This window comes from Aristolochia californica, unplaced genomic scaffold (assembly GCF_029961685.1).
Source record: "Aristolochia californica isolate CCGP_79_NKW_82.1479 unplaced genomic scaffold, dmAriCali1.0.hap1 SCAF_5, whole genome shotgun sequence".
NCBI lineage: Eukaryota > Viridiplantae > Streptophyta > Magnoliopsida > Piperales > Aristolochiaceae > Aristolochia > Aristolochia californica.
Window position 1 is genome coordinate 45,270,157 of NW_027182214.1, and position 15,035 is coordinate 45,285,191.

A 15,035-nucleotide genomic window follows, 5' to 3' on the forward strand; every position below is an offset into this window, starting at 1 on the left:
AAAAAATATTTGAATTGTTTTCTTTCATTTGTACCGTTGTAAGAAATAATAGAAAATTTGTTATAGTGTTTGTATTTGTAATTAAAATAATATAATTTAAAGTAAGAGATAAGTGATCGATAATCATTATAATGTTTCTTCGTTTGTTTTTTCTATAATTTTCTAATGGAATAATAAGAAACTCTTTTTTTTTTGTTTATCATGTTTAGCATTTCTTAAATGTAAAAACACACCATAAGAGTTATAAGAAAATAATCAATACATATCACTGTCAAATGCCTAGCCAATACAACTCAATAGACCGGTCTGTAAAGTGCGGAAAGCCCTAACTTAGGTGGACCAGGAGTAGATGGAACTTAACCCAGGTGGACTGGAATCACCTACCTTTGTCACTTACTATTCCTGTTCCCTACCGCTTCTGACGGGATTTGAACGTGGAACGTGGTGCCCAACTCTGATACCGTGTCAAACGCCTAGCTAATACAACTCAAAAGACCAATCTGTTTAGTGCAAAAGACCAAATACTTAACCCAGGTGGACTAGGGGTGGACAAAACATAACCTAGGTGGAACGAAACCACTTAGCTCTGACAATTACTTGATCCACAAATACATTTAGATGATCTGGCGCCCCAAATATTATTTTTTTAGCATTTTTTACTCGTATGCTTTTATCAGGATTAAATATTTATCATATTGCCCACTATGAATGTGTAATCAGGTTAATAAGATAATAATTATAGTTAATCTTCATGCATTCATCAAAATAAATAATTTAAAAAATCACCATCTATGTCACTACCACAGTAACTATTGTACTCATTATTCATGATAGCCAAATAAAAGTCGAAATTACATTAAACTAAATCATTCAACTAAAAACCAGGGCACCATCAACGCACCAATTCAACTCATTCTTTCAAATTAATCCAAAGTTGGATTTAAACTCACTTTAAGGTGGAGAAAATTCTCAAGATAATATTGCCCATTTAAAATTTTTTAATTAGCCATGATGCTACTCAGTCAACAACTTAATTACATGGGACTTTATCCTTAGTACTATCATATCATGTGCTTTAATGTTATCTCTTGAAAAATCAAAGTGAAAAGTAAATATAATTGAATAGGCCAATGGTCAATCTACCACAATTTGACTAGTTTTTCTGTAAATAAAATTCAAATCAATAAATAACATTGATAATCAATTAAGAGTCTTAATCGAAAAAAAATAATCAACCATCAACTAAGTATTTAAACTAAATAAATAAATTAAATAATTTAATTTCAGTATTTAGGGTTACTGTGTATGTCAAGTGTGATAATTATTTTTTATTAAGAAATCAATCAATTAATTAAAAACAAAGAACAAAATGTTTGGTCTTAGTCTAATTTTTTTGTCTTTTGATCAATTAAATTTATGAATGGGTCGAGTCGGGTCGAGTCGAGTCCTATAAATAAGTTGGATCGGGTTCGGTAAAAATTGCCCATCATAAATTCTGTGGACGCAGGTACAGAGGTCTCATGGTTTGTGGGTGTCCGAAATCCCCAGTTGGCTCGGTCGGCTCTCGCGACTCAAACATGGCGAAGAAGGGGAACAAGAACAAATTGGTGCAGTTTCGATGGACATCTGTACTGATACTTCCCAGGATCTTCCATAGGGTACGGTTAGGTTTTCTACTTCATTTTTTAAAAAACTTTTGGCGCGAAATTGGCGATAGTCTTTTTTTTTTTTGTTGGTTTTCCCTCGTTTCCTTCATGTTGTTGCTTATAGACCACAGAATTGCGAGGTGTTTGGGAACCCCCCTTTTTTTAAGAGTCGAGGAAGATGTATTGCGTTCTTGTAGTTAATAATAATTAGATGCAGTTGATCTGAGGTAAAATTTCTGCTAGAATGTCGTTGAATTCTCTAATCGTGGTTGGAAGATGTGTTGCATTCTCATAGTTAGTAAGTTCTGGATGTAGTTGATATAGAGAAAATTTTCTGCTCGGATCTCGTTGAGGTCTCTAATCGTACGTTGGAACTTGGAAGCTTCTCGAGTATTTGGGTATCTTTACGAGGAAGACGTCAAGCTCTTCATCTGACTGTTTATCTTCTTCAGAGTTCAAACAATTGTATTTTTATTATATTTCAGATTATCCAATGATAGTTATTTACCAACACATAGTCATGGACTCATGGGTCTCCACTGAAGCAACTTGAAAGCTCCGGTGGTTTTCCACGAACGAGGTTCCATTTCCCATTTTGTTACGCGACTATTACGCAGTTTCACACTTTATAGTGATATGGGTTTTTTTTTTCATACTTTTTATATTACATTAGGTGACGCTATAATTGTTGACACTTGAATTTCTCACTTGCTTCTTGTGCTGTAAGTGGCAGGAGGGTATCTGCAATTGTTTTGTTGATATCTTATCAATGCGATTCAATACAGGAACCTGAAGAATGGGACAAAATATAAACATAAATTTGTTCATCATCACATCTCCTTATAGTTCTTTGAATATATTATTCAAATAACTTGTACGTCAGAAGAAACTCAATCTGCTTTATCATCTAACACTGTTGAGATGTTTTACCGTCAAATGTTCTCCAAAAGTTTAAGCAATCATTTATTTTTTGTCATTTCTCTGTAATGTTATTGCAGATGACTCGAATGGTGTTATGTATCTGGTAAAAGGATAGAGATATTTTATGTTGGAAGTGTAGGTTGATTCATTTTGCTATCAATCGTGTCATGCAGTCAAGAGTATTCATTGGCTTTCTGGAAGATGGATTATGTCTTCAAAATGGTGTGTTGTCACTGTGACATTCCCACCTTGCCATTCAGCTGGTTCTGAGTGAATCTTCTGGTGCTCCATTAAATTGGGCTTTTTCCAGCATTTTTATCATTAATGGTTTTCTTTGCTGAGACATCATTTGCTCTTCCACGATGAAGTATAGTGTTCTTGGAATCTGATATGTTATTTCCACATTAGTTAAATCCACCTGAGACACATATGCGGGTTGATTTGAAAACCTCATACTAATAAGTTCCACATATTGCCATAGAACCTGATAAGCTTGATCCCTAGATTATGATCCTTAACAGATAAATGATTTTATAAGCTTAACTAGGCTAAGGCCAACAAAGCCAATAGAGTGGGCAAATGATAGAGAGGAATGGAGGAGGTAGAACCATGCTCTCAACTCAACATAGTTTGTTTTTTTTTATTTATAATGTTGATAAACTTAATTTGGGTAGTGGTGAGAATCATTAAATTCTCCTAGGCATATAGAAATACATAAATAGTTGTCATGGATTTGTCCTCCTCTCTTTTACTTGCTTTTGCTCTTTGTTTCCCAGTTTGCCTGGATTTCCTGCTCTCCCTTTCGGCAATAGTTGTGCGCCACAATGTTTTTGCTGCCATCCAATAAATATTTTAATAGTACTACATAATAGAATATTCAAGTAATATTTAGTTTATACTAAAGGTGATTGTGCTTGATGAAGTCTAGAGGATATCTATTTTTACATTCTAAGTACTTAATTTTCTTTTCCTTCTTTGGGAATGTCTGAAACAGAAAAATAAAGAAAGGAGCAACAGTGAGAAGGTCGAGGAAACAAAAAGCCATCAATAACACCACATCCAGAAACCAGCAATTGGAGGAGAAGTTCTCGAAGAAGAAAAGGAAACTGATGAGGATTCAAGCTGCCAAATCCTTATATGACTAACTTCAGGTTGGCGGTGACATTGACCCACTTGATTGGGAAAATATGCTAAATCTTTTTCCATTTTTGGAGTCCAGCGGCATGTCATATCTTCGTACAAATTCTAGTTTTGTTCTGAGCCAAATTGGATGCATTAGAATTAACGAATTAGGATAGCAGCATCTTTGAAGTTTACAGTGTTTCATTATGTCCCGAGTCCTGAAAGCAAATTGGTTAGTTGCACATTTAATGTAGTGGACCTCTACACTGGACAGCTCCTGCATGAAGACTTGCACAAGTAAGCCAATCGAATGGTGGTAGCTGTTTGTTTTCAGCTCGAGGGGCTCCACTGAGGCCAGCTCGAGTTGACCATGGTTTACTGCATGTCTACGAGTTGTGGATTTCTGTTGTTTTCTCTTGCCAAGATATACAGAAATAGAGCCTAATGGCATCATTCATAGCCTAGTCAAGGATCTTCTGAACTCAGAAAATTAGGATATTGCCCCTTTGGTTACATAGAACCCTGGAAAGATGTTTTTAATGTAAAAAAAGGGTCCTTTTCACGACTTTTCTTTGATTGGTGAGAGCCCACAATCTCCTGAACTTTGGTATGGCAAATACCATTATATAGCAGATTATGTTAGGGTGTAACCATCTATCCAGCTTTAGCTAGATTTGGTGAATAGACGATGTGCTAGTATAACAATTCCAGTATATCTGTATTTTTCCTGTGTTTACGTGTTAACTGACATAATTATAGAGTTGTTTAGTTCCATGCTGTAATTCTATGCACCCTCTGGGTTTTTTAAAATCCAGTTTGGTGGATCTTAATGTTGCTGATGTGTTCTGTAAGATTTGTTTTATGTATTACTTTTATAAGCTTACTCTAGATGCTGAAGGGAAAGCCAATTACTCTGCTAGAGGAGAGAAGTTGGTAAAGTTGTTGCGGAGTTCAGCTTGATCACCATTCTGTACTGGCTTTGTGTCACCTGCTATTTGCAATGGGCGTAGTAGGTTAAGAGATTGGTCAGCCGATTCCATGAAAGCCTTTGTTGATATGATGATGATCCCAATATATTTCAGAGAAATGATGACTCACTTTTGACAAACTTTTAATTCATTACTGATCACCGGTGAACCGGAACCGGTCCTGTTTACAGGCCAAAAGAAAATGCATTGACCCATCTTTATCCTCTGTTAGACCAGCTTTCGCAAGTCAAGCCTAATCAAGGACACCATCCAGTCCAACTTGCCCAATATTTCAGACCCGGCAGATCCCGAACCTATCTCCAATTGATCGATTAGCCCAGACCAAAGTACTACTCCCCACGTCCAAATTACGCAACCTCCAGGAAAAATCTGTGCTTTTAAAACGAGCGACTTTTGGAATTTAACACGTAACCTCCCGAACAACCTCACTAATCATCAGTCCAGCCGCTCCTCGCCTGCAAGTGACGTGTCGCTAAATAGAAAAATCCCCCACTTTCAGAAAAAGCCGGTTCTCGGTTCTCTCACCCGTTACGACCTCTGTCTCAACGATTATGACCAGTCACTCGACCACAAAAATAGACCATGTCTATATTTTATTAAATTGGCATATATCATACATAGGTGTCATAATACTAATTTTTTTTATTATTAGCCAAAAATTTTAGGGACAAAAAAGAGTTTATTTCTCTTATTTTAAGAAATATAAAAAAATATAAAATGAGTTTCCTAATTCTTCAATAGAAAATTCTCAAAAAATTAACTAAGAAATATTAAAATGGTTCTTAATTACTTTATTTTTATTATTTATGGAAAATATTTTGTATAAAAAACATCATAATTAATTTTTCTCATTGTTTACATATGGAGGCAAAATATAAGAAATTCGGTCGAGGTGGGTTTATTTTATAAACAAATTTTAATAAAAATAGTCAAGATAATAAAATTTCTGTCATATTGTTTTTTTATAACATCTACTATGTACTATATATTATACATATAGATAATGTATGTTAGAGATAGAAACTCATCCTCTGCGAGTCGATCCCACCATGAAATCGTAGTACATAACTCTTAAGGACATTTATGGTCTAAATTTGTGGTCGAAATACCGGTATTTAATTGTCTATCTCGAGTGCCAGCGTGTCTTCGCGTCGGTCGTCCCTATCGGAAGCTGGATCCCACGCCCCTTTAGCGGGCCCCGCTGGGTTCGGTTAAAACCGATCTCATTTGCGCGTCAACATCAAATTTCTTTCCCTCGACAATTATCATGATTCGTACAAGCAACTGCGCCGCGACTCCTCCGCTGCTCGCCTCCTTTTCACACGACGACGGAGCGCGCGCGCGAGAAATCTGAAAATTTCTGAATCGTCCTACGGCAACAATGGCGATCGATGCAGACACGCTGACGCTGAAGGATCCGGTGAAATATAACGGGAAGCAAACGGAGTTGTCGCTTTTGCCAGACGGTGGGCTAAGGTGGAGAGCGGCCTGCGGCAGCGAAAGGTGTCTGATGATAGAGAACGAGGTGCTGGGATTTGCGGCCGAAGGTTCTCAGTTGACCGTTAGGGCGTACGTGGAGAAAGGAGGAGGTTTCTTCTGTGGCGCTGGCCGCAGGCATCGTGAGAGGAAGGATTTCATCTTTGAGATGTCGAGTGAGGAGTCGAGGCGAATTTGGAGCGGGAAGCTTAAAGAATACATTGATGCTTTAGGTAAGCGTAATGATTGGAGATCTCTGACTGACGTTTTGTGGAGGATTTGTGTGCATTTTTGCTCCTGATCATTCCTTTTTCCTATTGGTTGGCAAAATTGTTGTGCTTCCTTACTCGTCACGTTTATTTTGAGTATGCTTTGTTTTTTTTCTCGTAAGGAATTTGAGTACATCTTTTCTCGTTGAGCTCGTGGAAGAAATTGTTGACATTTCGTACGAACCTGTTCTGGTTTGAGAACACTAACATTTTTTTTTCTTCTTTTTTCTTTTTTTTGGTTCCTCTTTCTCCTTCTATCCTTTCCCTTTTTGGACCTCTAATACTAGCTTTTAGTATAGATATTTGTTTTCTTGGCATGATGCACTTTCATGGATTTGCGATCTAGTAAATCATCTAATGTGTGTGTGTGTGTGTGTGTATATATATATATATGTATTATTTATTTATTTTTCTGTAACTATTTTGGAATGATCTTTGTATATTTTTTGCTTTGATATCCATGATATAAATAAATGTATCATTTGTAAAAAAAGAATCACTCTGATAATTTACGTCCCTAAACTCCTATGTCAACCGTTTTTTCTATGTTTTGCTGTAAACATTCTATTTCTGTTTACATTTTTCAAGAATATTATTTACGTCCGTAGTTATTTATTCTTCTTCGATCTGTTTGTGTGTATAATGATTATTTTGTAACTTTTGTAGTTGATTTGGTTCACATAGCTTTGTTGTTGATGTTTATAATTCACATAATGATTGTCATGTAGTTAAATTTGCTGTGGTTGTATTGGGTCTAAAATTTTCTGATTTGAGGTTCTTTTTCTCTTGGTGCACTTTTTAAATATAACAGATGCTTTCTTACGGTTGCTTCTGTTGTGTTCAACACACTAAATTGTTCTGAAATGCTGAAATTTCTGTTTCTATCGGTGCTCTGTTTTGATAACGGATGCCTTTGTACAGTTGCTGCTGTTGCAATATGTTGTTCTGTGGTTTTTTAATCAAAGATCAGATTTTACTGGTTAGTGTTGTAGTTCATTCCGAAGTAATATCTTCCATAAGAGAGAGAATCTAAAGCAGATTATTATCGTATTGTGCCCCTGCTTACCCCTTTGTTCACCAGTGGGTACTCAATTGTTTCTTGGTTTACAAATTATTTTGCATGATTGGTACTTCTCTCGAAGATTAATGTGCTGGCATCCATCAAAGTTTTGTATCTGCTTTTGCTTCAGGCCGGCCTAAAAGGTTGTTTGTTGTTGTCAATCCTTTTGGGGGGAGAAAATCAGCATTGAAGATTTTCCACAATGACGTTCATCCACTGCTTGTGGCTGCAGATGTGCAATTCACATTGCAAGGTATGTCACATTAATTTCCTTTTCTCTCTTTTTTTTTTTTAAATTCTGTTACATGTATAACTCTTTTATGGTTGACCATTTGACATTCAATTTTTTTTCTTGAGATGTGGATTTGATTGTTAATTTAGTGCCATAATCTTTTCCTTCTCTTTTCAGAAACTCAATACCAACTTCATGCAAAATCCCTTGCTCATTCTTTAGATCTTTCTAAGTATGACGGGATAGTGTGTGTAAGTGGAGATGGTGTCCTTGTTGAGGTTAGTCTCTGATCTACCTTCTGTTCCAAGGTTGAGAAGCACAAACAGACTTGAAAATTGTCTTGTAAGTTGCGGTTGCCAATCAATGTTTGGACATTTTTTTGGCATCCTATCTCCAGCAAAGCCAAATCAACTTGCACTCTAATTAGATCTGAAATGCTGTACTATTTTTATTTTTTTTATTTTTTTGTTTGTTTTGTGAATGGCGAAGATTTTATGAAAGGAGAAGAAGCCAAAACAAGAGGAGTGAAGAGAGAGACCCTTCAAAGGCATGCTATGACATGCAGCTAGGTGTTGGCGACTAGCACCCTCCTTACTGGAGTAGCTTCCATGCAATTAGTGCCTAAGTGTGTGGGCTCAAATGATATCATGCCTCTGTGCGATGTCACAAGCTTCAGCCAAATACTGCTCAAATCTCCAGGGGTGGGCAGAAGATGAAGTCATCCAGCCAATATTGACTTTAGGCTACCTTCAAGCACTAGAGCTAGGTGAAACTGTCCCTTGAAAGGCCTCAACCATTGCAGCATGGACCTTAGCGTCTAGGAGTCCTTCATAGCAATTGGTTCAGGGTATGCCAGCAAGACATGCCGATTGCAATCTTGAAAGACACACCAACACCAGCCAACCCTGGGTTGCCCAATGAGCAACCATCAAAATTTAGTTGCAGGGAACCTGTATTTGGGGTCAGCCATTGAACCATCTTTGGGGGTTTATATGCTGTAAGCCAATCTAGACCACCACTTGTGCCTTATTATGGCACCCAGGTATTTCTCAAGGTCCTTTGAGAGCTTAGACCAGAGAAGAATTGCGTGGATACAAAGCTTCAATAATTCTGCCCACTGATCTCATTTATTAGAAAAAAGTGAGGTTGTTATGGGTAAGCAATAGTTTCTAAGGGATGGTCACAATGAGTTAGCCTCCAAAGTGTCTTTCCAACTTGGGGAAGAGAGACAGTAAGGGAATGCTTGATGAGCTCTTTGAAGAAGTTGGGCAAACGGAAATTAGTTTCTGTCATGAGTAGTTGTTTTATTTCCAGTTCAACCATTCTGACTAGGCAAACAAAATGTGGAACTGTCATTTGTTATATTGAAATTTTAGAAGCATTTGTAAACCTGTATCAGCTCCAGTGAGATGAATGGGAGAATTATTATTGATGAACATTACAGCCTATACAGCTTTGTGAAGATAACATGAAAAAATACTAGAAAATTACTGGGTGTTTCTTTATTTTGCCGCATGTCTTTATTTATAGCTGGCCCACTTTTCTTTTCTGGCAATATCTGCTACTGTAGCAGCATACACTACTGTTAAAGAGGATAGTAGTATAACTTGGGTTGTCATTTAGCCAGAATTTTTTTTATGAAAACATTTTCAAGATCTTTTAAACAAGTCATCATTGATTATGCATCTGTTTTGATGTACCAAGTAGTGTTAGGTTATGTGGAGTACCTTCTTTATGCTAGCCTGATATTATTACCGGCTTAGGCAGTTGCAGTACTAACTAATTCGGTGGTAATATATGTCATTTACAGGTTGAATAGAATAGAAAAAAATAAACATGGACTATAAATGCTTTTTCAGAGTTACAATTATAATATTCTTGTGAGCTAATTGTCTCGAGAGTGTTGTATCCTAAATGATCCAAAGCTTTTGGCCAACATTGTTTTTGTTGTACATCTATAACTCAGCTCTTTAATGCTACATACTTGTAGTAGCAACCTCCAAATATTAATCAATTGATCTGATTACTGTTCTTTTGTCTTCCTTGTGGTTTTCTACTTTGATATGACCTCTCATGTTTAATTCTTCTTTCTTTTAATATGATGTGCTTTGTGTAGTAGGTGGTAAATGGGTTTCTTCAGAGAGAGGACTGGGCAGCTGCAATAAAAATGCCTCTTGGGGTAATTCCAGCAGGTATTGTCTATGAGGCCTTTTACTAATCTTTAAAGTGCTGGTTCTTCATCACTTCCAAGACCAATTGATATTGTGTAAACCATATTTAATTTTACAGTTTTCAATGCATAATCCGTGAAGTGTATGTAATGTCATTCAAAGTTTATATGAAGCTTGTACTGCTTTTCTACCTTTGCTGTACGTTTGTTGGTGTGATGGGTGCTGAATCTTGAGCACATGGTGCACCCAAAACAAATAATTGGTGATCCCATGCATCTATATGGATAATGCCAATTCTCTCTCTCTCTCTCTCTCTCTCTTCATATAATGTAATCTGCATTTATGTTCTTCTACTCTTTCTTTCTACATATATATATATATATATATATATATATATATATATATATATATATATATATATGTATGTATGTATAGTGGATAAAGTCACTTTGAGACATGTCAGCTTTCTCTCTGAGTTTATCCATGATGTCAAAATGTGTGACTCTTCTGTGGTTTTTAAATATCATGAACACACTGTCTAGCAAATATATTTCGTGTTGTTCAGCTAGACATAACCTGCATAAACTAAAATCTAAGTAACCATCTGCATTCTTCTCTTTTGAATCATGAATTCTGACATATGGATGCAGGTACAGGAAATGGGATGGCAAAATCACTTCTAGATTCTGCTAATGATTGTTGCTCCCCAGCTAATGCTGTCATGACTGTTATTCGAGGTTTACTTTCAGCCACACGATTTAATTTTATAAATGTTATTTTATCATTCAATATGTAAATTCTAGCTCTTTTTTGCATCTTGCATTGTATGGTTTCCCATGCTTTATGCTTCTGAAATGACTCTTGACAGGTCACAGACGTTCATTGGATGTTGCCACTGTATTGCAGCAGGGGAAACGATTTTTCAGTGTTTTAATGCTTTCATGGGGTATGGACCCAACAGTTGTCCTATTATCTTGTTTAGATTTATATCCACCAGATATCTTTTGCTGAATTCACCCTAAGGAATGCTTAATGGTTCTTGCAGGTCTGATAGCCGATATTGACATCGAGTCTGAGAGATATAGGTGGATGGGAAGTTCTCGCTTGGACTTTTATGTATGTATATAAGCTCTGATGTCATTTTCTGCTAGGACTTCTTGTATTGGTGGCACATAAAAATTAATGTGAAATAAAATAATATATAATACAAATTCTTTTGCAAAATTTCAGAAGCAGACAGTGCATTAGAAATGTTTGCGGTTTATTGTGGCTTCTGATGGACTTATGATTGTTGAATTTCATGTCTTCAGTAACTCTACTTTGTATATGATATTTATGTTCTGCTCTACTTGTTTGAAAGTGCAGTTAAGGCAATGCATTTTCTCTTGAATTATTAAGTTTTTTTTTATTTGTTGACTCACACAGACACACACACACATGCACACACAGAGTACACCTGAAAGCCCAGGTGAGACTTGAACTCAAAACCTGATGCTAAAAAATCTTCAATTGGCCTGCAAGTTAAAGGGCCAATCCACTTGATTTATAAAATTTTACATTTGGTTAATACATTAATGCTGGTAGTGGTCTTTTTCATCCTCAAATTATCTTTCTCAGCCAACATTGGTGCATCTAGGAAGACTCAATACTATAATATATCATGTTTCGTTTGGAATAGTATGATGTATCATATTCAGTCTTAAATTCTCAGTGTAATTATCTATTTGGACTATTCTCCAAAAAATAAGAAAAATGTATTTGGGGAAGTTATATGGAATTACCTGATCAATACATGATGCTTTTAGGTTGACTAAATGAATGTATAGATGTTAATCCATTTCCTCAGTACCATCTCGAAGTTCACATAGGTACATTCGCTATGCTTGCAATCTGTCATGGAAGTGGGTAGGCTAGTTTTAACCACTAATATCTTGGTGACAGTACATCTAGTTTAGCATTTGGTTCTGATCCAACTAACTAAAAGCAGCAATAGTAGGACTAAGTGTTTCAGTTTAATATTCTGGAAACGATTCAACAATTTAAGAATGAGCATTATGACCTCTTTTATTATTCATTGGCATTTGCTTTTTGTTTAATATTTAGTATCAGCATTTAGTTCTCTCCTTTACTACTCTGTGGCAGATTCTAGCGGCTTATTTTTTCGGCCAAACCTGGTTCTTTGGAATGTCATGATAACCACATTCCATTTGGGGCATTTGAAGGTTCTTTATGTAGTAGAAGCTGGTTGAACAGTTTCCAAACTATTGGTGTTTAGAAAATAATACATTTTAATCGCCATCCTCTTTTGTGTATCATGAAATAAACCATCCAATTTGATCTACTGTCTTGGCTTCTTGGCTTAAAAGAGAATTATGTTCCTCTACTGTTAAAAATCCTTCTATTTTATATTCTTCAATAGGAAAGCAATGAGTCGTGCTACCTGCAATCTCAAGGTCTGGGACATGGTTCCTTACCATTGCTACAGACTGAAAGCTTCTACTCTCTATAATGTACTCCATGTCTAGAGATGGTTTAAACCCTGTGACATGCTAACCTATTCAGTTTGTCTAAATGACTTCCTCAGTGCATTGTGAGAATCTTATGGTTGCGGAAATACCAGGGGCACATATTTTTTGTGCCCGCCCCTGGCTATGAAGCTTTTGGGGAGCCTTTAAACCAGAGCGGTGAGGCCTGCAACACCCTTGACATGTGGCAGCAAAACCAAGAGGCTAATGCCAATGTTCAGCAGTCTGGCTATCAAGGCCTTCTAAGTAGATTCGAGAAAAGTGAGTGGAGAACTATTGAAGGACCATTTATTTCAGTTTGGCTTCATAATGTGCCTTGGGGAAGTGAAGATACCAGAGCTGCACCTGAGGCCAAGGTGGGCTCTTTTTACCTTTATGGTTCACAAGAATTTTTTATTCGTTTATTTTACTTGTATAGAAAGACTTTGGCCATTTCATCAGATCAGGGTTCGAAGAGCATTTCTTGCAATTTGTCTGGTTTCTTTCCTCTTCATCATGATTTTTAGAAGCTACCAACTCTTTATTGTTGTATTGTTTGTTATTTTCAGTTTTCTGATGGTTTTTTGGATTTGATCGTGATGCAAAATTGCCCAAAGTCATCACTGTTGGGATTGATGACAAAGTTGAAAGATGGTAGTCATGTCAAATCACCGTTTGTAAAGTATCTTAAGGTAATGCATCAGAATCAGCTTAATTAATATCTCTATTGAAATTACAGGTTTTGCTTGATTATGATTCTTCTTTTCTTCTGTCTGTACGGTGCTCAGCCCTGCTTCCTGATGTTTTTGTCATCTTTAAAATCGTAGGTGAAAGCATTGCAATTGGAGCCAGGTAATCGGACTGGAGAGAAATCTAAAGGAGGAATTATAGATTCAGATGGGGAGGTGTTAGCTAGAGGGGAGGGGACATATAAGTGTGGCCAGGGGGATCTTATGGCATATGGCCCGCCCATCCAAATGACTGTCGATAAAGGTTTGGCCACCTTGTTCTCCCCTAGATCATGATACTGATTCGGGTGTTCATCCCTATCTCAGTTCATTTGGTTCTATTTTTTTATATAAATGAGTCTTCAGAGAATCATGTGAAGCATTTCTGTATAGAAGTGGAATAACAGGAGAAAAATATAGTCGTGGTGATGAGGAGCGCTCCATGGGTGAGTCGTTGCCATGTTCTTCAGTGGTCTCGGGCCTAGTGTATAGTGGGGACATGTGGTAGACAAGTAGTGGAAATTCTAGCGGAAATAGGACTTCTTTAGTCATAGTGGCTGACAAATAGCTTCTGAACTGGTGTTTGCAGGCTATCCTAAGTGTTCGTAGTTCTGGCTAATAATCAAGATTAATGGAATAGAAGTGTAACTCTACAAGAGAGAAATCAGAATATTATACTACCAAAATTTATCTATTAACTCTATATGTAGTTTCTTTTTGCTTTCACGTTTTATGTGGAATTCAATTGTTTTTTTAGAAAGTTCTCCACCAATAAAGGATTAAATGAACCCATGAATATTTTAATTTGAGATTTAACCACTTTATTCTTAATTATTGATTAATGTGAAGTATGTTGACTGTTACTAAAAGTAAATTCCTAAATTACCTATCTTCAATACTGCAGTGAAATTACAGAAAAATTAATAACAAGGAGAAAAAAATTTCATTAATATGTTTAATCTATTTTGAAAAGAATAAATTTCGATTTGTATAATTGATATACCGGTGATGACAAGAAGTAAAAGTTGTTGCCGTATAATTCTATGATATCCCTAATATAAACGTCAACTTCACTCGTTTTGCTCGCAGTCGACGCCGTGAATGGGGCCGTCCTTCGCCCGTCTTTGCGGATAACGTAACACCACTACCATATGACGACGAGATCTTTCGGTTTCCTCTTTAAATCCGTCACTCCCCCACCTCCTACCCCACTCCATTTTCTCTCCCTCTCTCTTAACCCCACATTTCGGACTCCCGAAAACTATCGCCAAGCGTCACCCCCCCCCCCCCCCCCCCCCCCCCTTTCTTTCCCCTCCCCGCGATTCCGTGCCTTTTAGGTTCGAATATCCATGCCTCAGCGTGGGGACTCTTATTTAGCACTCAGTGATATGATAATTTCCCTAGTGCTCGACTGATAATGGGATTTCAGGGTTTTTCTTAACTAAAATGAGTAGAATCTTCAAAAGTTTCCTAGTCTTGAAATCCAAAAGACCTCCATTTCAGTCTCACAGATTCGATACCGTCAAAATACCCGATCAATTCTACAATTATTTGGAATACGATTGATACGGCATATGATCCAAACGTGGAGAGCATCCGTATTCGCTCCATGGCTCGTCGTCTACCCATGCACCGCTCAGGAGTCGGGACACGTCATTCGCAAGTACTTTTCATTAACGCATCCGACATGCGGGACTACGACGCCCCAGCTACTTCCAAGAGCCAAGCATCAGAAACGGGACCACTCCATTTGGTAGTTACGAGGGCTACCGTCTACCCACTCCTGCCTCCACCGAGCGCCCCTCGCCTCTGTCCGAACTCTCTCCCTCCTTCCACGTGTCCCATTATCCACTAATCACTTCCTTTTTAAAAGTTTTTGGCTTTTAGCTTTTATTCTCCGAAATAAACTCCAGCTCT

At 37.1% G+C, this 15,035-nt stretch overlaps 1 protein-coding gene across 2 annotated transcripts; it reads left to right on the forward strand.

Annotated features, from left to right (window-relative positions):
* Positions 1-5,950: 5,950 nt before the first annotated feature.
* On the forward strand, positions 5,951-13,816 carry LOC137966152 (sphingosine kinase 2-like). 2 transcript variants are annotated; one of them, XM_068812682.1, is made up of 10 exons: positions 5,951-6,387; positions 7,614-7,736; positions 7,893-7,993; positions 9,835-9,907; positions 10,537-10,623; positions 10,755-10,832; positions 10,932-11,002; positions 12,471-12,767; positions 12,960-13,082; positions 13,218-13,816. In XM_068812682.1, the coding sequence occupies exons 1-10, from the start codon at positions 6,060-6,062 to the stop codon at positions 13,413-13,415; spliced, it is 1,479 nt and encodes a 492-aa protein (XP_068668783.1). In that variant the 5' UTR covers positions 5,951-6,059; the 3' UTR covers positions 13,416-13,816. The 2 variants fall into 2 exon arrangements, with proteins under 2 accessions (XP_068668783.1, XP_068668784.1); XM_068812683.1 differs by lacking the exons at positions 5,951-6,387; positions 7,614-7,736; positions 7,893-7,993 and adding an exon at positions 8,041-8,057 and having other exon boundaries at positions 9,832-9,907.
* The last annotated feature ends 1,219 nt before the right edge of the window (positions 13,817-15,035 follow it).

What these genes read in the sequence shown, in the direction of transcription:
- LOC137966152 (XM_068812682.1), top strand. Translation starts at nt 6,060, where the DNA reads ATGGCGATCGATGCAGACACGCTGACGCTGAAGGATCCGGTGAAATAT. An exon ending in AGAATACATTGATGCTTTAG is followed by an intron (nt 6,388 to 7,613) that starts GTAAGCGTAATG and finishes CTTTTGCTTCAG; the next exon opens with GCCGGCCTAAAAGGTTGTTT. An exon ending in TGTTTTAATGCTTTCATGGG is followed by an intron (nt 10,833 to 10,931) that starts GTATGGACCCAA and finishes TGGTTCTTGCAG; the next exon opens with GTCTGATAGCCGATATTGAC.